This window comes from Lepidochelys kempii, chromosome 1 (genome assembly GCF_965140285.1).
Source record: "Lepidochelys kempii isolate rLepKem1 chromosome 1, rLepKem1.hap1, whole genome shotgun sequence".
Lineage (NCBI taxonomy): Eukaryota > Metazoa > Chordata > Testudines > Cheloniidae > Lepidochelys > Lepidochelys kempii.
In genome coordinates, this window is record NC_136380.1 from 149559354 (window position 1) to 149586822 (window position 27469).

General features: G+C 39.8%; 1 protein-coding gene across 11 annotated transcripts in view; it reads right to left on the bottom strand.

Annotated features, from left to right (window-relative positions):
• DMD (dystrophin) overlaps positions 1–27469 on the bottom strand; it is a 1937833-nt gene that overhangs the window by 1209653 nt on the left and 700711 nt on the right. For all 11 annotated transcript variants that reach the window (XM_073357918.2, XM_073357898.2, XM_073357881.2 and 8 more), the window contains exons 19-21: positions 19009–19096; positions 3629–3870; positions 1458–1638 (exon numbers count right to left, since the gene is read on the bottom strand). In XM_073357918.2, the coding sequence (XP_073214019.2) occupies positions 1458–1638; positions 3629–3870; positions 19009–19096 (511 nt within the window). The remainder of the gene's footprint in view (positions 1–1457; positions 1639–3628; positions 3871–19008; positions 19097–27469) is intronic.

Here is a 27469-nt window from a genome sequence, read left to right on the forward strand (position 1 = left end):
AACTTACAGAAATAGAAGTAAGTATATTTTTTCTTAAAGATGTTGCATGTTTTTGATAGCCACTATCTTATCAAGAGTTCATGTGGAAAGAAAATTTGAAACCTAAGCACAAACCCAGCTCTTACAATTCTGCTATTCAGTGTTTTAGCTCAACAGTGGCAGGCCAATTTAATAAAATGAAAGAATGTCTCAGTGTTGAGACTTAGGCTCATTTTGTATTTTCTTTTCTCTCCTTGTTGTCAATGGACTTAACATATTTTCTAATGTATTATTATATCTCAGAGTATCAATGCATCATCTTCATACAGGAGTAAAAGGGTGTTGCCAATCTAAAAAGATGTTTTGGATACAAATATATATTTTTGTTCATTCTCTGTATGGCGTTCTGTTTTTCATTACCAAAGTATTATCAGGGTTGATTTATCAATTGAGCAATATTTATGCTGACGTACTTCTCTCCTGTCTCTAGTTTTTCACTCTCCCAGCACTGAAGCCTCCTATCCCGCCTGAAGCCTCACTAAGCCCTCCAAGCAACTGCGTGTTTGCTTCCTTATGTGCCTTGCCTTTCAAGAAAACAGATTTCTATAAGGCGCCCATTAAAATATGAAGAAAAGGAAAATAAGCCAGGTTTTCAAGTAGTATCTGAATATTAAAAAAACAACACCAAAACTTGGGACAGTAAATGTAAGGCTTAGACTATGCAAATGTTGCATACACTTATACACACTAGTAGTCTTATTAACATCACTGGGACTACTTGCTTGAGTAAGTGATTTCCAACATGAGTAAAAAAGTTGCACAACCAAGCGCTTAATGAATGGGTGGTTCTCCAAATTTTGGCTTAAATATTTTTTCTGTGCTGTTTGGTAGTTATACTACTGACCTAGCTCCACAATACCCAAGATTAATTTCAAAATCTTTCTTTTCAATTCACATAAAAATATCTCAGTGACTCTCCGTATACAGGTAAATGATGGATCCTAATATAGCAGTGAAGCCACTACTATTGTTTTGTCTCTCCCAGGGTTAGCCACCTGCGCTACACAACTCCGCAGGCTATATTCACTGGTACAATTTATCTGCTTTGCATTTCTTCAGTGGTGCCAAGTAGAAGTAAACCTGGCTTAACTGGACAGTTATATCAAGGCTGTCTGGTGTTGCTGGGAAGTATTGGTGAATCTGGCCATACGTGTGCTATCCTGGGAATGCTGTGTGAGAGAACAATCCTGAGTGTGAGCTGTGATTGCAAGTAAACCTTTAATTTCTCAAGTGTTCATATTATTAAACAAGCAGTTAACTGATTAATAGATATTTCTAAAACAGTTACAGAAAATAGACCACCACAACTCACTTCCCTTTTGTAGAGCAACACTGGGTAGAAAGAAGCAAATTAAAATAAACTCTGTTGCAAAAAATTTTCTTGGGTACAGTAATTTCTAGCCATGAACAACACTTACTGGTCTGTAGCTCTCTCTCTCTGGCCTGTACATCAGCAAAAACTTGTTTGAAGTGGTTAGTAAAAGCTACAAGGTCTGCATCCAGAAACATTGGCCCTTGCTCTTTTTCTTTCAGTGCTTTACTTTGAACCTTTAGCTGCACAATTTTAGGCTGAAGGGCTGACAACCGGGAGACTTCTTCCTGTATAGGGAAGACAAAGATTCCTGAATAAAATCATCCTATAAGCGATTCTTCATCAGATCATCACTGTTCTTATAGAATAAAAGAGGGAAAGAGAACATCAGATATTCCTAATTCCTGGAATAGAAAATGGTGATGGAGAAGAACTAGAGTACTAGTTTACTTAGTTCACCTTACTGCCAGATTAGGATTGTTCTCTACTGTGTAAATCGCCAGTGTTTTGTCCAGTCAAATTTTAATACGCTCAGTGAAGTCCCTCAATCTTCACTGTAGAGTGGTCACCATAAAAAGTCAAATGTAACAGTTGCTCATTTGTGGTATCGGATATGAAAACTACTTTCTTATACTGAGAATAAGAAATAACTGTGCAATTTGACATGTTATGAAATGGTAACTGTTGACCATTATCCACTTTTTAAAAGGTGACTATGCTGGTGTCCGTGTAAGAGGAGAGAAAATATCTTGGTATTGGCTGAGCTTCCCTAGAAAGTGGAGAGAGACTCAAGTTGGAAATTTCAGGTCTGCATCCAGATTTTGAACATCTCATAATTTAAGAGAGATCAGACATGAGATTTTGGACTGGTGTTTTAAAGATTAAAAAAAAATCATTCACAAAAAAACATATCTGCTCTGGGCTTGGTTTTCAAACAATGCCTACAGTTTAGGAGAGTTGTGGTTCAACTTACCTTCTATGATAAATTCTTCATTAATGTGGAGATTTATAATTACCAAAAACACTTTAGGTTATTGAAATGAGCATTAGTCTAGAGTGAGTCAGAGTCATAAATAAATCTATACATAAATAGGGCCTAATTCGCCACTGCACTGATTTCAATAAAGTGACACCAAACTAAATCTGGTCTAACAAAGTGCAGAAGCAGGAACATAGTACATGAATTAAAAAAAAAAATGTACGTACAGGATGTGTAGGGAGCTCTCCACACTTGTGCCTATGCACAAGGGCTGTCCAGAATCCTAAATCAGCATATCCTTTATGCTCCCCTCTATGGCCCCTATTGGTGCCAGTTGCCAGAAAGAGGTCAGCAGGGCAAGGCTAATGATCATGACATGATTCTATTATCCCCACCTACAGAGCTGTCCAGGACCATAAAAAGGGGCAGGCTTCACTGTGATACACTACACACACTGGAAATACTGCTTGGGAACTCTTCTTGAGTCAGGCTCCATTACTCTTGGGAACTCTAGGATGGCCCAATGGCACGCAGGGCATAAGCTAGCCATATGTTAGCAAAACTGAAATCCTGCTAGATATAGCAGGAATAGAAGGCAGCTCTATGAAATTCCTTGTATCAATAAAAAAATGTTGCTTTAAAATTATGTCATGAACTCATCTGTGAAAATACAACCTTCAGATTGCTTCCATAAGTATGTATAATGTTCTACAATAAGGCCCTTATTCAGCAAAACACTTAAACGCATGTATAAGTGCTCTGCTGTTTCGGGACCTAATCAAGGTGTGCTAAACTTGTATCAAAAGTCCAAATGCCGGAAGCGTTGCAATCAGAGGACAAACTAGCAAAGTATAACAAACCATTAAATTACCCAAGGAAATCAGTCACTTCAAGGAGCTGACTTTTCAAGCCTTAACAGGCACTTCTTTTTGTCGACCAAACATTAATGAGTAAATTAAGTTCCTCCTTACAATGGTCTTAAGATATTGCATAACGTTCTGGTCATATGGCTATAACCATCCAACATCTAATATCAATTAAAAGTACAGTAGAACAAGCATTAGTTATTTGCTGAAAAGAACTAAGTGTTTAATTTTAACCTCCATACACTGTGTCCTCCTGTCCTTTTACACTCATCATTGCTAACTTTCATAGACTGGGTATTGACAATACCTAGTTTTGAAAGATATAAAGACTGTTTTCCACTCTCATAATGAAAAACTAGCAACCATCATCTGACAAAATGTAGAAATACATATCAAGCATAATAATGAAAGGGTTGGAAAAGAGCCTCTAACCTTGCACTTTTCTAACTGTATCTTTACTGTAGCAGGATCTGCTGCTGATGTAGGTTGTACTTTCAGCCAGTTTTCAGCAGTAATTGCTGTCCGCTCCAGTTGCTGCAGCTGGGAGTAGAAGGCAATGATGTTATTTTGGTACTCCAGCCACGCCAGTCTCTCACTCAGCAACTGACAGAACTCAGTCCAGCGACTGTTCAACTGCTCTGAGGCTTGTTTGATGTTGTCAGCATTAAGGCCCTCTAAAAAGAAAGGAAGAAAAAAAAGTTCAATACTTATGTATCTTTAAGTCACAAAAAAGAAGCAGGGAAAGAATTTAACAACTCAGTTTCTGTATATAAATGTATGACTGTCATATATTAGTGGAGAGAGCATTTAAAATCTATTGTAAATTGCTGGCAAGATATTGCTGTTACTATGAGAATGAATCAAAATAGATTATAGCTCCATAAAATAGGAATAAAGCAGAAAGAAGAGATACAGCACACGGAAATAATTAAAGCTACTATGAGAAATAATAAAATGCCTTAAACTTACATTTTGGAAAACTCTGTCTTGATTGAAATTACATTTTAATACTTAGGGATGGCTTTTCTAAGTGTCCAAATGGTTTAGGAGCAAAAATCTAATTTCAAGTTTATGGGATTTAGGCTCCTAAGTAACTTTGTGTATTTGAAAATTCTACGCTTAGCATCTATATTACATACTACACATAAATTCAGCATTCACCATTATTGAAACAAGGCATATTAAGCAAAAATACTTAGTTTAGCAATTGCAATAAAGTTACTTGGAGCAGCGATGAGGTAAAAGAGCTCAGCCCTGGGATTTCACACTGAACAAAATAGGAATCAAAAGTAAAACAAAGGGGTTTTCCCTAGCACAATTTATAATTATTCTGAAATTTGGCACTGTAGGCATCAATTCAAAACTAATCAGAGTAATATCATTAATTTGAGTAGCTCATATTTACTACAGATATCAGGAGGCTATGATATCAGATACTATACAGATATCAGATGGAGAAAAGCTCTAATGTGAACAGTCATATGTACTTCTTGCTGGCATGATTTGGAATTATACACATAGCAATACTACAGATAATGAAGTCAGAGTTAATCAAATTGTAGTACCAATGAGCTTGAGAGCACATCTTTAATAACAAGCTCACCACTATCCCTACGGGCCAACTCTGCAGAAACAAAAGTCTTCAGCTCATCAAAATAATAAAATATCTTTTCCCCCCTCGATCTTTCCAAACACAAAGGCTATACATCAATAAGAATCATAGAATATCAGGGTTGGAAAGGACCACAGGAGATCATCTAGTCCAACCCCCTGCTCAAAGCAGGATCAATCCCCAATTTTTGCCCCAGAACCCTCAATGGCCCCCTCAAGGATTGAACTCACAACCCTAGATTTAGCAGGCTAATGCTCAAACCACTCAGCTATCCCTCCCCACATACAGAAGCCTCAAACCTAAACTTCAACGTAACTATATCTCTCAAAGCCATAGCTTGTTTCTCCAGGCCTGTGTGGGCTTTGGTATATCTGGAGTATGTTAATCTTTTTATTTTGAAGAGAAATATAAGATATAATAATGTTGCATTCTGCCCCATCCTCCACCCAAAAATTCCCTCATTATGGTTACAAAATAATTAAGATATCAGAAGGCAAGTATGTAAACACATTCATAGAATTTTAAATTGTTGAGATACATTTGTACAGTGCCTAGAACAATGGGGTCCTGATCCATGGTTGAGGGCACCAGTCACTACTACAATGCAAATTAATACTTTACAGAGATCTTCTGTTCTAAAAAAGGTTTCTGTGTATTCTTAGGAATACACAAAAACACTTTACAAATCTTGTTAAAATTTCCTAGGACTTAAACTTTTCTACTCTACAATATTTTTGGCTGGATTCTCTGCCATGCTGCTCAGTGTCTGTGTGCAGCTCCCTGGTTCTCAGGCATGCTCTGTGCTGGAGCCAACTCTTGGTTGTTGTATTGAACTCCACTTGGAAAGTGGCTGTCCAACAATTGAAAGTAGCTGGAGTACAACAGTGCCACAGGCTATGCCTCTTTCTGCTCCTGGTATACTCCTTCCTCTCTTACCCCCCAAGCAAATGTTGCATGATTTTGAAAAACAAGCCAGGAGTTATAGGCGTAAGAAGCTGCTAAATAGCCCTACATTGCTTGGCCAACTCTCCAATTCAGAAGTTGTCACTGTGGTTAGATGTTCAGCGGTGTGTGTGTGTTCTCCTGTGTGCTATCCCAGCTCTGTGCAGATAACTGGCACAGCTCAAGCGAACTGCCCAATGACCACAAGCTCCGTTAAGGTACAAAGGCACCCAGCCAGGTTTATTGTCAAAGAAGCACAGTCCTAGCTCCCTGGATCAATGTCTACAGTTATACTAGCACAGGTATGCCCATGACAATGGATGCGGCTCAGTGAATGGTGGGAATTGCCCCCTCGGCTGGCCAAAGACACTCCCTCTGAGATACATCTTTATACACCAATACAAACAAGTTATGTATTTCCCCTGATCTATCAGGTTGCCACCCATTGCTTTGTACCTGTAGGTTCGATCAAAACATCTCTATCCCTCATGCTGTCATCCTGACCTTATCCTTAAGCTGAGTAAGCATGTTCCTGTTATCTTTGGGGAATGTGCTGGTATCAGGGTGTACCACCTTTCTGTTTGTGTGTATATTCTTGTGCCTGGCACTACTTAGGAAAGTGTTTCTGAAGTATCAACCCCGTTCTTGCCAGATTCTGTGAGCAGGGCCTGCCTCTTGCTCACAACTTAACTTGCCTACTTTAGCCCAGGCCTCTGATACAAGGGCTTATGTCTCAGGCTCTCGTCCTACTACAGTCACTGTTGTGGTACAGTCCACTCACAAACACATTACAAGAGAAAGGATGGTGTTTGGGAGAGGGAGCAGACAGGGTTTGGTGTTTGGGTCAGGGAGAGAAGAAGAGTTTGGGAGAGCATGAGGATGTCAAGCTGTACTTTGGGGTATGCCAAACAGTAAGTCTGAACATGTTTCCTGTGGCCACTTGAGGGAGAGAAGGCAGGAGACGTAAATCCATTTAGTACACTTCTGGAACCAAGTAACAAGATGCATCAGTGGTTTTTACCTGGCATTTTTGGCATTAGTGGGTTTGGGTATGCAACTTCATTTAGCATGTGTTCATGTTTAATTAGCATGTGACTAATGCTAATTAGGGGGTAGCATGATCCTGCACATGGAGTCTGAATGGATATTTTTATTAAATGATCAACATATGGACACAAACTCATCAGTAGCAGTAGCAAATGCACTAATAGTATAGTAGTAGGTACACGTTTTGCTATGCTAAACTAAACTAAATGGTTTGTTTCAGCAATTAGTTCTGTCCTGCCTGTAGGTTTGGACATAAATTCTGAGTAGCAATACATGCATAAAATGCCTGAGAACCGTAAAAGAAGGTACAAGGTCCCTGACTCTACATCCTTAACTACCCCTGGGTCCGGTGGACACTGCCTGTGATTTCATTTGGGATAAGTAAGAAGGTCATTGAAAAATACTTACTACTAGCTTTGTCTTCTAACTGCTATGAATTTGACACTGGAGCGGGCTTTCAGGCCAAAGTTATGATTGCATGGGGGCTGCAGCCTTGGACTATCTATGGTTCACTGACAGTTTTCTTTCCGGTCATATTTTCTTCTAGGATTGGAGAGTCGTATATTCCAGGCTAGGGTCTGATTGCAACAGATCCCTCCAGAGGGCTCCTTATACCTCTTATCCTCCCTTGAGTCCCCAATCCCTCTCAACTTGTTTAAATAAACTGAAAATTCCCAAGTTAGTAAAGTTCTATTAACTTATGTCCAAACATTGTGTCTCATGTACTCATGTTCCCAGACCAGTAAAGGGATCCTTTGGCTTCTCCTGTGACTGTAGGCAGAGGCGGATTAAGGTCTCGTGGGGTCCTGGGCCACAGAAGGTCCAGCCCCTGTTCCACCCCTTCCATCTGAAGCCCCAACCACGGCTCTACCATGTTCTGCTCCTTCTCCTGTGACCCCACCCCTGTTCCACCCAAGGTCTCCGTTTCACCCACATTCCTGCCCCATTCCCCCCCACACTGCAGCCCCTCGTGTGCTTTCTGCCCCCTCCCCCAACACCACCCTGGCCCCAAGACTGGAGAAGCTCTGTCCACTCGCCAGAGCCCTGGAGTCACAGCGGAGTGAGAGTTCCTCCAGCCCTGAGGCCATGGCAGGGAGTGAGAGCTCCTCCTGTTTCAGGGCTGCAGCTGGGATCCGGACACTGGGGCTCTGTCCTGCACCTGCCCTTCCCCCACCCGCTCAGTCCTTTTGCCAGGGACCAGGGTCAGGGCGCTGGAGCTTCCCCTGCCCACTCTGTGGCTTCTGACAGGTTTCCGGACTTCCGCTGCCCTGCAGCGGATTTCTGCTGGAGTGCCCATTTTTACAGGGCACCCTAATTGCCCAATATGGTTTAGGTTGGGCATTAGGAAAAACCTCCTGTCAGGGTGGTTAAAGCACTGGAATAAATTGCATAAGTAGATTGTTTAATCTCCATCACTGGAGATTTTTTAAGAGCAGGTTAGATAAATACCTGTCAGGGATGGTCTAGTTAATAGTTAGTCCTGCCATGACTGCAGGGGACTGGACTAGATGACCTCTTGAGGTCCCTTCCAGTCCTACGATTCTATGATTATATGAATGGTGTTTATTTTATTTCAGTCTAAAAATGTTTAAAACCTTTTCATCCATACTGTTAACATCAATTTCCCTGTTAGTTATTATTTTCTGGGAGTTGTATATAAAAAAAAATGATAATCATGTACAATGAGCAATACAAAACCCATTCAGTACTAATATGCTAAAATTTCAGGGTTAATGAATCATAATCCTGTCACATTTCATATTCTAAAGAACCCCAATATACTCAGTGGATAAATATATTGTACCCAGAAGACATAGATCATTACCTGAAGTGCATCCATTAATTTTATTACCTTGTGTACCGTGCATAACAAATTGTATTAGAATATTTTTAATTATATAGCACCTTATATGCAACTACTTTGGGACTGTCATTTAACATGAAGTCTACCTTGTCAAGTTTATTTATCATTAGCCGTGGATCCAAGATAGAATAATGCAATATTACCTCTGTTTTTTTGTTTGTTTTTTCTAGAGCTCACAACTCATAAGGATATTTGGAATGGCAACTTCAATGAGACATACTAACAAACTTCCTCCTTATCACGGTAGCACTTTAAGTGTTGCTTCATTTCAAATTGATTTTGCAATCATTTTAACCCATCAGAAGTTCACTGAGTATTCATTTTGATACAGTAGGTGTTTTATCCTAAGTCACCATAACAATCAAGAGTCCACTCACAAATCCCCACACCCTGCTTCACTCTTTCAGTTTGCCAGCAGACTTTTAAAGTTGAGAACATTTTAAAAGAAGGGAATGCATGATCTTCTCTTTTTTGGGGGGTGAGGGAATAGCTCATCTTAAGTGATCACTCTCCTTACAGTGTGCATGATAAACACCCATTTTTTCATGTTCTGTGTGTTCATAAATCTCCTCACTGTATTTTCCACTGAATGCATCCGATGAAGTGAGCTGTAGCTCACAAAAGCTTATGCTCAAATAAATTGGTTAGTCTCTAAGGTGCCACAAGTACTCCTTTTCTTTTTGCGGATACAGACTAACATGGCTGCTACTCTGAAACCTGTCATTATGCAAGGCACTGCATTTAGCCATATGGAGTGGAAATCTATCAACTTCATGAAAAAACTCGTACAGATACAGACAGACATCATCTTCCTTTCCAAATGCAAACAGATGGACATCGTACCAAAAGGACTGAAAGTAAAAAATCCATGACAATCTACATACCACACAGACTATGCTGACAGCTTGTGCCACACGCTCTCAAAGAAACAGCGGAACCACCTGATCAACATCCTCTACAGCAAACAAGGAAAGATTAAGAATTAGCTCTCAAAACTGGATACTCTCATAAAAAAACAACCTTCCACAAAAACTTCCTCGTGGCTGGACTTTACTAAAACTAGACAAGCCACACTTTGCTTCTTTACAAAAGAAAAAGGACACTAAACTATCTAAACTACTTCATGCCACAAGAGGCCACAGCAGTGGTTCCCTTAACCCACCCACCAATATTGTTAATCTATCCAACTATACTCTTAGCCCAGCAGAAGCATCTGTCCTATCTTGGGGCCTCTCCTTCTGCCCCTCCAGCCCCACGAACGTGATACAGTTCTGTGGTGACCTAGAATCCTATTTTCAACGTCTCTGACTCAAGGAATATTTCCAACACACCTCTGAACAACATACTAATCCACAGAGACTTTCCTACCAACACTACGAAAAGAAGGATTCTAGGTGGACTCCTCCTGAAGGTCGAAACAACAGACTGGACTTCTACATAGAATGCTTCCACCAACGTGCATGGGCTGAAATTGTGGAAAAGCAGCATCACTTGCCCCATAACCTCAGCAGTGCAGAACACAATGCAATCCACAGCCTCAGAAACAACTCTGACATCATAATCAAAAAGACTGACCAAAGAGATGCTGTTGTCATCATGAATAGGTCGGAATATGAACAAGAGGCTGCTCGGCAGCTCTCCAACACCACTTTTTACAAGCCATTACCCTCTGATCCCACTGAGGGTTACCAAAAGAAACTACACCATTTGCTCAAGAAACTCCCTGAAAAAGCACAAGAACAAATCTGCACAGACATGCCCCTGGAACCCCGACCTGCGCTATTCTATCTGCTACCCAAGATCCATAAACCTGGAAATCCTGGGCGCCCCATCATCTCAGGCAGTGGCACCCTGACAGCAGGATTGTCTGGCTATGTAGACTCCCTCCTCAGGCCCTACGCTACCAGCACTCCCAGCTACCTTCGAGACACCCCTGACTTCCTGAGGAAACTACAATCCGTCGGTGATCTTCCTGAAAACACCATCCTGGCCATTATGGATGTAGAAGCCCTCTACACCAACATTCCACACAAAGATGGACTACAAGCTGTCAGGAACACTATCCCCGATAATGTCACAGCAAACCTGGTGGCTGAACTTTGTGACTTTGTCCTCACCCATAACTATTTCACATTTGGGGACAATGTATACCTTCAAATCAGCGGTACTGCTATGGGTACCCGCATGGCCCCACAGTATGCCAAAATTTTTATGGCTGACTTAGAACAACACTTCCTCAGCTCTCGTCCCCTAATGCCCCTACTCTACTTGTGCTGCATTGATGACATCTTCATCATTTGGACCCATGGAAAAGAAGCCCTTGAGGAATTCCACGATGATTCCAACAATTTCCATCCCACCACCAACCTCAGCCTGGACCAGTCCACACAGGAGATCCACTTCCTGGACACTACAGTGGTAATAAGTGATGGTCACATAAACACCACCCTATACCGGAAACCTACTGACCACTATTCCTACCTACATGCCTCCAGCTTTCACCCAGACCACACCACACGATCCATTGTCTACAGCCAAGCTCTACGATACAACTGCATTTGCTCCAACCCCTCAGACAGAGACAGACACTTACAAGATCTCTATCAACCATTCTTACCACTACAATACACACCTGCTGCTGAAGTGAAGAAATAGATTGACAGAGCCAGAAGAGTACCCAGAAGTCACCTGCTACAGGACAGGCCCAACAAAGAAAATAACAGAACGCCACTAGCCGTCACCTTCAGCCCCCAACTAAAACCTCTCCAACTAAAACCTATCCTGAAGGACGACTCATCGCTCTCACAAATCTTGGGAGACAGGCCAGTCCTTGCCTACAGACAGCCCCCCAACCTGAAGCAAATACTCATCAGCAACCACACACCACACAACAGAACCACTAACCCAGGAACCCATCCTTGCAACAAAGCCCGTTGCCAACTGTGTCCACATATCTATTCAGGGGACACCATCATAGGGCCTAATCACATCATCCACACTATCAGAGGCTCGTTCACCTGCACATCTACCAATGTGATATATGCCATCATGTGCCAGCAATGCCCCTCTGCCATGTACATTGGTCAAACTGCACAGTCTCTACATAAAAGAATAAATGGACACAAATCAGATGTCAAGAATTAACACATTCATAAACCAGTCGGAGAACACTTCAATCTCTCTAGTCCCTCAATTTCTGACCTAAAAGTGGCTATTCTTCAACAAAAGACTTCAAAAACAGACTGCAAGAAAAGACTGCTGAATTGGAATTCATTTGCAAATTGGATACAATTAACTTAGGCTTGAATAGAGACTGGGAGTGGTTGAGTCATTACACAAAGTAAAACTATTTCCCCTTGTTTATTTCCCTCCCACCCCCCGCACTGTTCCTTCTTGTTAACTGCTGGAAATGGCCCACCTTGATTATCACTACAAAAGGTTTTCTCCCCCGCCCCCGCCCCACTCTCCTGCTGGTAATAGCTCATCTTAAGTGATCACTCTCCTTACAGTGTGCATGATAAACACCCATTTTTTTCATGTTCTGTTTGTATATAAATCTCCTCACTGTATTTTCCACTGAATGCATCCGATGAAGTGAGCTGTAGCTCACGAAAGCTTATGCTCAAATAAATTGGTTAGTCTCTAAGGTGTCACAAGTACTCCTTTTCTTATTCCCATCACCGTCATAGGCATTTTCCTGCCTGAAGCGTCAGGTGGGAGTGAAGCACCTTGACGTCTGTAGACACTAGTGATGACAACAGAATGTTTTTTCTCTGAACATTATTCTCTATCTCCTGACTGGCTGTGTGCCACAACCTATTCCTATCCCTTTATTGCTATACTCAGACTGCCTATACTCCATCCTTCCCTCCAGTGTTCCTCTTCCCATTCCTTCCTTTCCACCACTCTTTTGTTCCTATTTCTCCACCTGACCTCTGTTCCATAATAACAAAGAAGTAAAGTAAAGAAAAACAAACTAAGACATGTATTCATTATTACCCTGATCATTTCTCTCTTATGATGTCTTCCACCCTTTGATTTTTGTCTGGTTTATGTTTTAAATTCTTCACCTTCCTATCTGCCCATGAATTTCACCAGTGGTCTAAATCTTAAATAAATATAAATTAACTTGTTGGATGTCTAGTACATGATCTTATAAGAATAGAAGATAAATTGTTGTAATCACATCATACTACTGAACAATTTCTGCAAGGAACATATTGTGTATTGGGTACCATAATAGTACTAGGTGTACCACAAATGAGTTGGAGCTTCCATCTTGTTAAGCTTCTAAAAGTTAAATAAATTAAGCATCTCTTCTTCCAAATCAACCACATATTTCTCCCTCCTTCCAGGCCCCAGTCTAGCTGTCTCTGCCAAATCCAAAAAACATTCTCTAAACACAACTTCCTGCCACTGTGATGATATAGCTAATGGGAAAGGAGGAAGTATTTAATCATGGCACTCTGTCTACAGAGCTCTGGTCATTTGCTCTGTTGAAACCTTGGGCTCTCTGGAGCTTCACCAGAATCTCCTCCAGACTGCACTGTGCTAATAAACTTTGCAACTGACACAACGTTGGGAGGTATAGCCAATATGGAGGACGACTGGAATATCATACAAGAAGATGTGGATGACCTTGTAAACTGGAGTAATAGAAATGGGATGATATTTAATAGTGCAAAGTGCAACATCATGAATTTAGGGACTAACAACAACAATTTTTGCTGTAAGTGGGGATTTATCAGAGGAGCAGCAATACCTGGGTGTATTGGTTGATCACAGGATGACTATGAGCCATCAATGTGATTCAGCCATGAAAAAAGGCTAACATGGTCCTAGGACGCATCAGGCGAGGTATTTCCAGTAGAGAAAGGGAAGTAGGAGTACCATGATGCAAGGCACTGGTGAGATCTCATCTGGAATAGTATGTGCAGTTCTGGTCTCCCATGTTTCAGAAAGATGAATTCAAACTGGAACAGGTGCAGAGAAGGGCTACTAGGATGATCCGAGGAATGGAAAACCTACCTTATGAGAGGAGACTCAAAGAGCATGGCTTGTTTAGCCTAACCAAAAGAAGGCTGAGGGGAGATATGATTGCTCTCTAGAAATACATCCAAGGGATAAACACCAGAGAGGAAGAGGAGTTATTTAAATTAAGCACCATTGTGGACACAAGAACAAATGGCTATAAACTAGCCATCAACAAGTTTAAGCTTGAAATTAGGCAAAGGTTTCTAACCATCAGAGGAGTGAAGTTCTGGAACAACCTTCCAAGGGAAGCAATGGGGAAAAAAAAAACTAACTGGCTTCAGGACTGAGCTTGAAAAGTTTATAGAGGGGATTGTATGATGGGACTGTGTACAGTGACATGTGGCCCATCAATGATTGCCATTTGCAAAAATCCCCAACTGCTGGAGATGGGACACTAGCTGGGCAGGGCTCTGAATTACTACAGAAAATTCTTTCCCAGGTTTCTGCCTGGCAGGTCTTATCCACATGCTCAGAGTCTAGATGATCACAATGGTTCCTTCTGACCTAAAAATCTATGAGTCCCACCTTTGATTCTGAATGAACTCCAGATTAACAAAATTTGAAGTAAACAATCTATAAGAAATTTTCAGATAGTTTAGGTGCTGGTCCCAAAATGGATTTCAACAACAGGCACAGAGAGAGAGGGGGAATTTATCTGAATTATTCTGAATCTTAAAAAGTTTACATGTTTAACACAATTTGAGATTTATGCTTAGAGTTGAGGTAAACTTCTGTTTTTTGTTCAATCCCAGTCTGGAGGTAATCCTATTTAATACCAAATGTATTAACTCATAATGAATTGGAAGATTTAGACAGATAGAAAATCCACAGTACTTACAATTCCAAAAGTTTGCATATGACAGTTAACTTTCCCCCTACTCAAGATATAATACTAAACACTTTGCCACATATTCCTGTTCACAGCAAGTGAAAAAGTTTAGTTAAAATAATCTGTCTAATTCTCCTCTGCTGAGAATACTTATCTCATTTTACACTTTAACCTTTTGGTAATTATTGCACTTCTTATTTACTCTGTACTCTACTCATTTTGGAATTGCCTTTGCAGCTGTAGTGTATGTGGAAGTTCCATAAATATCAGGCTGAACAGCTGTGAAGGCGGCTCCCTTTTCCAAAAGGGTACTTGCCCCTCTAAAATTGCCAGTAAGGGAAAGTTCCTTCTTACACAGACAACTAAGATGTTGTTCTAGCCAGGGTGGAGTCATGTACTCCTGGGAACAAGACTGTCATGATGCAAAGCATGAGGTCAGAAGAACTGAAAGGGCCACGCTCAGTTACACTGATCCACAGCTAGCATGCTCAGTGCCAAAGTCCTAGTGGGAAGACACGTTCCTTCCGATAGACTGATATTTGGGAAACCTCATCCTGTCTTTAAGGGGCCGCCTTTAACAATTATGCACAATCCTTGCTGCTACTTTAAGCAACAGTGGCAAGTGTCCTCCCTCCAAACAGCATATCATCATAAATAAATATTACTTATTAATGAAAGAACCAAGCCAGAAGTGAGTTTGGACCTCTTCCTCTCACTATGACCTCATAACCAGAGTTACTACATCATAATATCAGCCGCATGCATGCACCATTTTGGGAGGCAAGGGGGGAACAGAGAATCACAAGTTACAAGAGGGAATTTCAGATGGAAGTGATCGTCTGTTTGATACTAAGTGTAGTTGACACCTAGGCTTTGGAACAAAGAGGTGGTTGTGTCATAATACCAGTTCCTGGGGCTACTGGTTCTCCAACTGAAACCAAAAGTAGACAGCAAAAAAATGCAAATGGAATTGTCACCAGGGCAGTCAAGTGCAGTGCTGTTCCTCCCAGCCATGAGGCAAAATAGAAGAAGGAGATTTTTTATATTTTCTTATCTGCACTACATGGACCTGACTCTTGACTCAATTGGCTCAATGTGCACATATCAAATAGTGCCTTACAAGGCTTGCACAATCCAGGGAAAGTATTCTTCCAGGCCAAATAGATTATTTTTAATACCAATTAAAAGAAAAATCTGCTATAGATATTTTGTACATGACCAACCATGGAAAAGGTCAGGATAAGGACTCTGTCCCAAGCAGGATGGAAGTTTCTTGAGATTCTGCCTCACAGACTTTCCTCTGCATTGCTCCTTGTGTTTAGGAATGAGACCATTAAAATCTGTCTATCCTTGAAATCTATGACAACTTGGCAGGCCAGGGCCATTGCTTGAGGTACTGTGCCTATACACTGATGCTGGGGTGACTCCACAACTACCTAGGCTCATTGACATTTGGTTAGCATGGCAATTTAGTATTTTATTCACTTGTGAAGTTAAGTTCTCTGCTGTTTATCATAACAATTAAAGAAAGCCTGCAACTTCAAATAGCAACCCATTCGATTTTACACTCCACTCTCTGGTAGTAGTTCCTTAGTAGTTAGTTCCTTAACTAATTTTGAACTTGTTGAAGGTCAGCTCTATTGCAACTGCACTGTGCAGGCCCAAAATTTTGGAAGAGCTATGGATCCACAAGATAGTGGCAGATGTGGATACTCAGCACTTCTAATGCTGCCAGTTTTGACTGTAAGCATTTGTCTAACAGCTTCCTCCACGATACTGCATCCTTGCTTGTACTGTTGAGAACCACAGTTAAGAAAGCCTGTTTATTGTCATTATTGTTTTCCAATATTTAATTTACCGTGTTCAACCACTACATAATAAAGTAACTAATGAACACTAAACTGAGATACTTAAGCAAACACTAAGTTGCAAGCTGTTTATATTTTGTTTGTATGAAAGTGGTAGTAAAGGAGGAACGTAACATTCAACCCACTTAGGTCCAGAGTCTGCCCTCCTTATTTTCATTACTATAATCATATTTGACAAATAATTCCATTTCATCAGTGGGACTATCCACAACTTAAGGTGGGTCAGCATAGCAGAATCTGCCCCTAGTTACTAGTAGAATTGTTTGTAGATTTTATTGTAGTGCTGGGAATTATTTGCTGTAACGAAGATGACAATTTCTGGTTCTAGTTTGTCAAGTTGCACTCAAAACACATACCACTGCAATTTTTCTTCAGTGTATATTTCTCCTGTTTTACAATAAAACCTTTTTCTTTTCCTAGCAAATAAAATCTAAAAGCTCACAACATATCAGTCAAGTCTGGAAATTAACAGGAAATTTGACAAATTCAATCATCAGTATGTGATGGGGCTTCTGCCCCACATGGGACTCTAAGGAGTTAATAGAGTCCTAAGGAGGCAGCCAATCAGAGAAGGGCTGAGGGGAGCAGCTAATCAGAGCCAAGGAGGCCCATATAAAAAGGAAATTGCAGAGGAGGATAGTTGTCTGCTGGAAGCCCAGGGAGGAAGGAGTGCGTCTCTGGAGAGCTGAGAGGGTGTTGGGAGCAGGAGAGAGAGAGGTCCTGGCTGGCTGCTGGGGTTTGCAGGCTGAGGCCCTGAGGCAAGGGCAAAGAGGATGCTGGGGCCATGAGGAAGTGGCCAGACAATTCGCTGCAATAGCCACTAAAGGAAGTGGTTGAACAGCAGACTTCAGGTCCTCTGGAAGTGGGAAGCACAGTGTGAGGCACGGCCGGAGGGCTGTGTCGCTGAAGAGGGTGCTGCTGTCCTTGGAAAGACATGGGACCTAGAGCAGGAGTGATGGTGGTGTGGCACTACCCGAAGAGCTAATTCCCAAGACAACCAGCAGGAGGTGCCAGAATGGTGAGTGAAGCCCATTACAAAGTAAAATAAGATTTTTTTTTAATCTGAAATTTGGATAAACCATTACATTTGAATTTTTAAATAACAGAAATCTCTTCCAAAGTATAATTAGAATTCTCTGTACTCTGCTACGATATAAAATATTGCAAAAGCCATATAATCAGATATGATTAATTTTCAAAATGTCTAAGAATTGTGACTATATTCAAGGCTCGTGCTCCCTGAAATAATTTCAAATGAACTATGGTCTCTTCAAAAGTTTAATATAGTCAGAAAGTAAGATTTGAATCCTAGTTTCTGTGCAGAACTGACTAACAACACATAGTGCACTATTGTGAGCATTATAGTTTGCTACATTTCCTTTCATGGTGGTAAAGTTCTGTTTTTGTTTCCACCCCTTTCCAATGAATAGCTCTAACATTAAAAATAATAAGAAAATTGTGATTCTAACAGCTCAAGCTAGAGCAATAGGGCAGTTCACTTATGCTTGAATATCAAAGAAATGCTAAAAGGTCATAGCATGTTCAAGCCAATTCACTTGTTAAAAGAGATCAAAAGGAGATGTTGATTGTATTGTTTTCACCTATCTGTATTCTGTTGTCTTCTGTTACACTATGCATACCCTGTAATTAGATAATCCTAGATCAAAGATGTATTTGCTTGATGTTTAAACTTCATGAAAACGAATGAAAGATTATTTGGATTCCTGTAACAAAATGCATTATATATGCATCTGTAATTGGCCTGCCCATCAAACAGAATTGAAGCTTTGGAACTGTAAATGAAGAAGCATACTAACTTCAAAGCATGGGTCATAGTGTTCAACAATGGGAAATCCACAGTCTGCATTTAGTCAACAGACAAAAAGTCCATGATGTGATGGAGATACTTGCCAGATTGCTTTCCAGGGCAAACTGCTATAAGAATGGATCCAGGGAGCGATGTTGTATCTCTGAACTGTTTTGGATTATAACAGGGTGGAATACTGAATAAATGGCCCAAGATCCCATCACTACATCTCTGCTATCATATTGGATTTACAAACTTTGACTCAACTGTTAATGTATTTTACCTGTTTTAACCTCTCAATAACAGATTTCTTTTTCTTAGCTAATAAACCTTTATTTAGTTTACTAGAGAAATTGGCTGTCAGTGTTGTCTTTGGTGTGAGATCCAGAGTATCCATTGACCTCGGGTGACTGAGCCTTTGAGGTTGGGAGTAACCTAATGTGAGGTGATTTTTTCTTTTAATAACCTTTCATCACAAAGTCCATCTTGTCTGGGTGGTAAAGAGGGGCGGGAGAGCCTAAGGGGACTGTCTGTGGCTCCATGGTAAGACTAATCCAGGAGTGCACATTTGTTACTGGCTTGGTGAAATCTAATTATAGAATATACAGTCAGTTTGGGGTTTCTGTACTGTTTTCTAACAAGGTGACCTGAAACTGGCTCTCTCAGTGGTGGGTCACTCCAGACAGAGTGACAAAAATATAAAGCAAAATTAACTTACCATTCCATTCAGAAAGTGCTTTGCTAACAGAATTCTTGTGTATTTATTCTATCCCTAAGATTATCATCTAATTCAACCCCCATATCATTACCATTCACCATCTGTTCCACCAAGGCCTCCGCTGATCTGCTGGTGTCTTGCAGTTTCCTGTACTTCTCAGACTTTTCTCGTTCGATGGCCTGTAGCATGACAGGAAAGGTAAGAATTTAGACAGAGATTTTGAAGACACCAAATAATTAATCTGTACATTTTCTACGGCCACAAAATCTTTTTACCCTGTAAAATCGCCCGGCTAACCTCCTGACTTGGCAACAGAACAAATCACACAAAGTTGGCTATGCTTCTGGCCACATAACTTTAGGAAAGCAAGGTTGAATACATAAATCTCTACGTGCAAGCATGACAAGATTATTTGATAAACAACACATGTAGGTACTTTATAGACAAACAACACACAAGTATTTATATATAGAATCCGAATTGTTCAAAACCCAGGATCAGAGAATGAAAAAAATGTCTGTTCAATAGGTTTCATATAGAGAAATATTAAACTTGATCCTTCACAGGGCTGTGTGACCTCAGTTCCCACAGATTTTGATGTGAGTGGAGGGTGCATAGCCCATCACAGGATTGCTCAGAGCACTGCAGAATTCATCCCATATGGCTTTGACTTATTTGCTTACTATGTATTAGCCAACCTTTTCAAACTTACATGGCTAAAGTTGGACATCCTAATCCGTATTTAGGTATATTTAAAGTATGACTTCACTGCTGAATTAACTAGAACTTCTATTAAAGTATTGTCCCTAGCCCCCCGCTCAGCCACACACAAAACCTTCTTACCCAAATTTAGTAGTGTTTCAATCTGGGCTAGTTGCAATAGCTGGGGTATGGTTTACAATCTGCTTGTATTTAGGCTAGTAACCTGCCCATGTTGCAGAAGGATGCAGGATAATCATTCAAGTGCTGATAGTTCTCCAATGCCTTCCAACAATTTCCCCATGTGCCCAGAAGGTCAGACAAGTTCTACCAAGATTCAGTGGGATATAATCAGAGAGGCTCATCTTACTGCATCACAAAAGATCCTTGAGATATACATCCAGAAGTCCTAATGCCTCACACAGGTGAGTGCAGCACCAGTGAGAACACAGTAACCCAAGCTGGACTTTGCAGTGTGGCTGGTCCCACCCAGGAGCTGATCACTCACGCTGAACGTGCAGTGAAGACATACTCTAAGGGGCCTGACTATAAAAAGCGTAGAGAGCCCTCACAACTTGCAATGAAGCCAAATAAATTAGGCCACTGCTTTTGATACCTAAGTATAGATTTAGATGACTAACATTACACTCCTTATTTACATAGTAAGTATATATAAACACACTTTTTAAAGTGATACTGGACTTGAAATCTCTTTTTAAATGCATTTATTTTAACAGAGATAATTAGTGCATTAAATAGTAATACCAATACTGTTTTGTTGAGAAAACACCTAATTTGTATATCACAACTACCAGTGGGTGAATTAACAACAGCAATGCTCAAAATGCCTCAAATTAATTCAAAATGGATTCTCACTTCAAAATCATCATGCTAACACAGAATCATACACAGTAAAAATGGACTTTGAGAAAAATTCTTTTCACTGTACCTGAAAATTTGGGGATTTTGCATATTTTTGTATCAAAATGAATGGCTTGGGGGAAAAAAAAAGGAAATTGGAAAGTAAAAATGTATATTTTAAAAATGAATTTAAGCCCTGATTCTACAATGGGATATACAAAGACAGAATCTGACCATGCAAAAATCCTCAGTGATGCTAATGTAGCAGATAGAGCCTAACTGTGAACATCTTATACCAGGCCTGGGGCTTCAGAGAGCCACCTTCCACAGCCTCACACAGTCCTATTCACACATACCCAAGGCCTACCACTATCTCATTCTATGTTTTATTGTAAATTATATATACACATAGTTGCTTCCTATTATAATAGGTATTTCATCATACATTTTAATAATTTTAAACATCCACTGTAACAATGTGCAAATTTTATAGAAAATACTTGTATCAATTTAATTTTGTGCAAATAATGTATCTTAAAAAATGAAGATGAGAATTGATATTTAGTGAGGAATTAAGTTTGGGAATACTTTGGTAAGCATATGTTTTATTATATATTTATTTGTACATTATACGCACAGAGAGAAGTTATGGACTGATGCATGATAGTGTGATGTGGTATCTAGGTTTTATCAGAATGAATTTAAGATGACTGCATTACTCACTCGTGGCTTGCATGAGTCATTCCTAACATGTACAAATAAAATCTTCATACCACACCGTCATGTGTTGCGTGCCACATAAATTACAGAAAAACTTTTGTAGAAATGCACTTTAGAGAGCTTTAAAAATGGACATGGGATTTTTTTTTTTTTTTTTTTTTGGTCTCACTCCGCCTGTAAAGCCAGGTGATGTAGTTACTATTGGTCTAACTGTAAAGAGCCCAGAAGGAACCATAAAAACTACTCTAATCTATATATAGATGATTTATATAGATTTTTATGTATTTATATATAGAATATTGATTTTTCTAAGCATAAAAATGACAAGGCATTTAAGTCTGTGATCCTGAACCTTCCAAGGCCAGACACAAATACTGTGAGTCCCAGTGGAAAGTTCAGAAACTCCCCTTCCATATGATAAAAAGTTCCTGTTTCCAGAAGATAACAGGCTTTTCACAGTTCTTACATTTTTACATCTATAGAAAACATGTCACTAGCCCAAGACAAATTTCACCTTTCGAGGTCCTGAATAGAGGTAGTATTTTGGGGGCAAAAGCAGCAAACATTTACTGCTGATTAGTATTGTCCCACTGTTACCTTGTGCTCCCCCCAGCTCCTTGCTATATCCACCAGTTGTCTATTTTATTCTGAGATTGTAAACTCCTAGGACTTTCTCTTCATTAGATATATGTACAGTACTTAGCACAATTGGGTGGGGGGATTCCTAAGTGACAACGCAATCCAAATAAATAATAATGATTGTCATCATCTTGGCAGGCTGATTGTTTTTTAAAGTGACTTTTTAAAAGCTGACTGGGGGGGGGGGTGTGGGGGGGAGGATAAGTCGCATAAGTGATGGATTAAGGAGCAGAGGGTAGATGAAATAGTCAAAGTTGCATGATGAACTGAGGAACCACATGTATTAATTTCTCACATGGACAGAATTGCCACGTGAGTGGAGTGTGTGTCACCACCGCCCCCCCCCCCCCTGTGCATGTGTATCCATACAAAAAGCTGATAAATATAATGTTAAGGTTGCATTCAAAAGTCTGGAAATGCCAAAGTAAAGGTGGCCTACACAACATGAATTCTGCTCCCTTGTGTGTATGCATTTTGAGATACTTTGAGATTATTTTTAAATACATGATCACATTTTTCCACAGGTCCCATCATTATTAATTCTGCAGGCTCAACAGTGCACAGTGACTGAAATAACTTTTAAATATTTATGATTAGCCTCATACTTTATTTCCCCATGCCTCATAAATGGTGCATCACCCATCCCTGCACTGAATAAGGCAGGGGGTCCTGTCAACACCCCTCTCATTTACCTCTCAACCCTCCTTCATTCATTATGCATTTCTCATCTTCTGTCATGATTGAGGTAGTACTCTTCTGGACCCAAGGCTTATTCACTACACAAGTGGTTTGAGGTTAAGGTTGTGCAGAAAACCTTAATTTTGGCATTTCCAAATCTTTGAGTGCTACACATCAGAACCTTAACAACTGCAGTAGTCAAACATTTTCTGAGGGAAAGTTTTTTCCATTGGAAAATAGGGCTTTATTTTTTAAAACAATCTATATTTTTCACACAAAAATATTGTCAATCAATTTTTCATCTTTCAATATTTTTCTGGAAAAATAAAACATTTTGGAAACAAAACATTTGTGGGAAAATATCCTTAAACATTTTTCTATTTTAAAATGAAAATTTTGCCTCACCTTCTGATTACTCTTCAATTAGAAAAAGCTGTGAAAAAAGTCAAAGTGTGGAAAACCCTACTTTCCCATGTATTATTATTGTTTTCCAACTTCTGCCAGTTGGCAATCAGTAACAAAATACTGAAAGTGTGACTGAGAGAAACAGTAACACTTGCACATTTAAGTAGTGTGTTAAAATTTAAATTTTAACATGTTACTTCTAAAAGTGAAATGTGTTTTTTTTTTTTCCTTGCCTTCCCACTTTTCATTCCTGTTTACCAGCTGGTGCCACTGGAAAAAGTTGGGAAAGAGTAAGTATTGTAAAGTAAGCAAAAAACACAATTGTCCCACACTTCTGAAATTTCCTACAGGAAAAACTGGAGTTTCAAATGGAAAATTTGAAATGCAAGAAAAAATTTGATTTTTCCAGTCAACTTTACTTGACAGTCCTCTTTTTGTGTGGTTATTTTTGTAAGTACTTTATTGGCTTTTAAAAAGATATGTGATAATAGCAAAAACCATGAGCATCTATTTTCTAGTCAGCAGTAGAACACTTCAGTCCTACACAACATGCTATACCCATACAGTGAGACAACGATTTATGCCGCTTCATGCTAATCTGATCAAAGTAGAATATCAGACTACAGTATCTTATTCATATATAATAGCTTCATCTGATCACAACCAACATTTAAAATCCTTTATTCTTAATTATACAGCGGTATGTCAGGCACTGTTCACAAAAACACTTTAAAAATCCTTGATTTGGTCAATAGCAATGTAGGGAGTCATTCTCCACTCTCCACCAGGCAGGCCCAATCCTGCAAAACTAGGAGGTTACTATTGAATCATATGATTTTATTTGGTAACCAATTATCCAAGATCATTACATGCAGCATTACCATGTCTACAATGGAAACGTTAAACAAATTTTAAATCGCTGCTGTCTGATTCCCAGTTTTGACACACCAGCAGCAAGCTGCACAATGAGAGTTTCTGTTCAAAATCCTAGGGCTTGTCTACAGTCAGTCAGTGCATGGCAAGCCAGGGTGTGCATGTACAGTGTTGCGTACAAAGCTGTGAGGACAAGTCCTAAGCTACAGAATTCAACTTCTTTAAAAAACGTTTTGATCCAAACACAGCATATCTGTAAAGTAGCTATAAAAGGCAGCTATAAAAGGAAAAAAGATAATTTAGGAGCTTGAGATTGAGAAGGAGCTAAATTTAAGTGGTTTGAGCATTGTACTTTGTGAACTCTCCCATACTTGCTAAAGTTTGGGTTTCTGGTAAGTTTAACTTTAAACTCTGAATTTTCAGGCTTCTAAATGTTATTTTCTTCACTAACTACATCATTGTAAAGATTTTTACTGTTAAATTATGGATATATATTCTCAGCCTTGGACTTCTTTTTTCCGGATGTTTTCCATCTTGTTAATTTTCACTATTTTCTTCACCTAAGCCCTATATATTCAGATTCACAGTAACAAAGGAACCTGTCATTATGGCTGAACAAGGAACACTTTAAAGCATTGCTAAAATTGTTTTCTGTAATGTAGACATCACATACAGAATTCATGAAGGGGCGGAATGGAGTAAAAGATTTTATTGGCATCCATTTTAGATTGTGTACATTACTTATATGGTCATCCCATAATGAAACCTTCATACCACATAACCATGTATTCTTGATAAAGTGCCATATAGGGCCAAAATAAAAAGATACCCATTGACTTCAGTGGACTTTGGATCAAATCCATAATCTCTCTCTGTTCTGTGTGTGAACAAACCAAGTGTGTATGTACATATGCACCTGTATACGCATACCTATATACAGTTACAGGTGTGTGTGTAACAGTATAATAAATATATACAGACAGCCTCATTGAATCATCATTTCTATAATGTTTGTCTTTTTTGTCTTAACATTTGTAATTAAATAGTCCTAGTCAATAGCTGACTTTTGACTCTGGAGATGCAGATTTCAGCAGGCAGCCCATACCCCATCATCTTATTTTTGCCTTGTTCTGACCCTTATTTCCATAGAAATAAAAGTGAGAACTGGCAGCCAGCAGCTGTGAAAGCTCTTGTTAATTTAAGGTGCTGGCTGCCACTTCCCACCTCTGCTTCCATTTCCAAGGAGAGAGATGTTGTGTCTGAAAAAAATCAAGTACAGGCAGGTTTTCAAATCTGTTTTTTTAAAAACTTGCCCTGACTTTACTTCTGCCAGCAGCTGAGCAGTGTCCAGTACAGATTTCAGCCGCTAGCTGTCACCAATTATCTTTAAAAGTTTCCCCTGTTGTCAAGGCTGAATCCCCACTCTGTCACTCTGAGTGCAGAAAGTGGGGGCCCACAAGGATTCTTAAATTAATACTTGCCACTCCAGGCTTGAATTAAACTCCCAAGGTTACAGTTTTTCTCTGACTTTGGCTTGGTAAATGCTGCCACCACCCAAATGCAAATCAAAAACAAAACAAAACCAACCCCTTGGACCCAGGAAGGAGCACTTGGGAATTCCTCCCTGTGGGGTATGCTCAAGCCCTTTTCACTTCCCCCTCCTCGCTTTGGGGAAGAGCTGAGAAAGAAAACAAAGGAAATTAGCTGTTACCCCCAGCTAATCAAACAGCATATGCACAAACCTCTTAGGACACCAAAAATCCAATCCTGGTTTTTTGTTTGTTTGTTTTTTTAAAGAAAAGTAAATTTTATAAAAAACAAAGAGAAAATACATTTGGAATTTAGGCTTTTGATAGATTTTAGAAGAGTAATTCCAAAAAATTAATCACCCAAAATAGCTTCTTGGGGCTTCAGCTTAAAGGTTACAAGCAAACAAAAGCATCTGGGGTTAGCACAGAGGAGATCCAAAAGCCAAAATAAAGAGATAACCTGATAGCATCTAACTAAACATTCCCTATCCAAATTTTTCCTTCTAGGTATGGAAAATACTTTTTCATACTGGTTCAAACCTTACACAGCATTTCTGCTTATAGCATTGCTGCTCCATGTTTCTGCAGCCCAGAGAACCACAGACAAAGGGAAAGTTTCTTTCCCCGTTTTAAAAAGTTCTAGCCTTCCCATTGGCTCTTTTGGTCAGGTGCCCACTTTTTCTTTTCTCTTTACCTGGGGGACTTCTTTACTTCCTTTACTTGTAAAGGGTTTAAAACAGCTACCAAGAGGGATTTTACAGCTAACTGGCTGGCTGGGAGTCCATTGAAGGGAGCTACCCCCCACTTTATTTATCTCACCTATATTGATACTGACTAAAGGAGGTCGAGCCTTTTTGGCGCCTGCAACTTGTAGACCCTTAAATGTGCAGTTACTCATGGCAAAATGTAAACTTTTAAAAATAAAGATGTTCCTCCAACCCTAACTCAGCTGTGGTCTTTATAAAAAGATTTTCAGTGTTAACATGGGATAATAATGTTTGTTATTTCTCCCATTTCTTTTTAGAAGAGGAAGTCCTCCATTTTTTTTCTATCCTGCATCCCGATCTTTGATCTCAGAAAAAGATTTTTCTGCACTGTTTTCCAGCACAGGTAATTGGAAACAAGCTTCTCAATCATGCTACTACTCACTTTCTAAGGTCATCTATGGAAGATCTGAAAGATCCGGTTGTCTCCAATCCCTTGAACCCAACTTCCAATGTTACAATATCTGGGGGGACCAAAATGGAGGGGAGGACCATGCCTGAGTCCAATCCAGCACATTCCCATGTAATCATATACATTTTTGGCAAAGATCTGAAAAGATGGCGCTGCTACTGGCCTCCCACCCCCAAACTCTGCCTCACCATCAACAAAAGAGGAGCAAGTATAGGAGCCCGACTAGAGTCTGGGGCAAGAGCTGCGGGGAACCCCAGTTGGGAGCAGAAGCAGGTCTGGGGTTCATCTACCTCCATCTCTCACTTGCAGGGACACAGATCACCGCCTCCTTAGGAGCACAGGAAGGAAAGGAGGAGGGAAGTGAACAAACCATGGCTGCTGAATCCCTTAAGGTTATTTTAAAGTATTATAAAACTGATATTAGGAAGGGGAACATCTTATTGGCTAAGGGTATCTGAGTGTGCAAGTGTTCAGAATAATTACAAAGGTCTGGGCAAGAGCTAATTTGCCAACTTTGAGGTGGTTATGCTCCTAAAAATGGAAACAAAAGGAACCTTCAATTATTTAAAAAACCCAATAGTATAATGTGTGAAGCACTCCAAAAGTGTCTCTCTCTTTATGAATTAAATTGTCCCCATCACTCTAGTATCTGAATGCCTGCATCCATCATATCTTCTGCATGTATCATGCCAGTTTTGTTTTTAATACGTGCACATTTCATGGAGCAGATAGAAAATGGTCAGAGTAAAATCATTTACCAAATAATTATTAGTATTACTTCCAAGTACACAAAGATGAGCAGGTGGCATCAGAGAGCTGCACTCAGTATACCGCAAAGTACTCAGTGCTTTCTTCCAGTATTGCTATGGAGACTATTGATTAAACACAAACCACTGCAAGGTAAGTGAGATAACAAGAAACTTTTGAATATATACTTCTTAAGGGCTGAAATTCAATTTCCTTCATCTTATC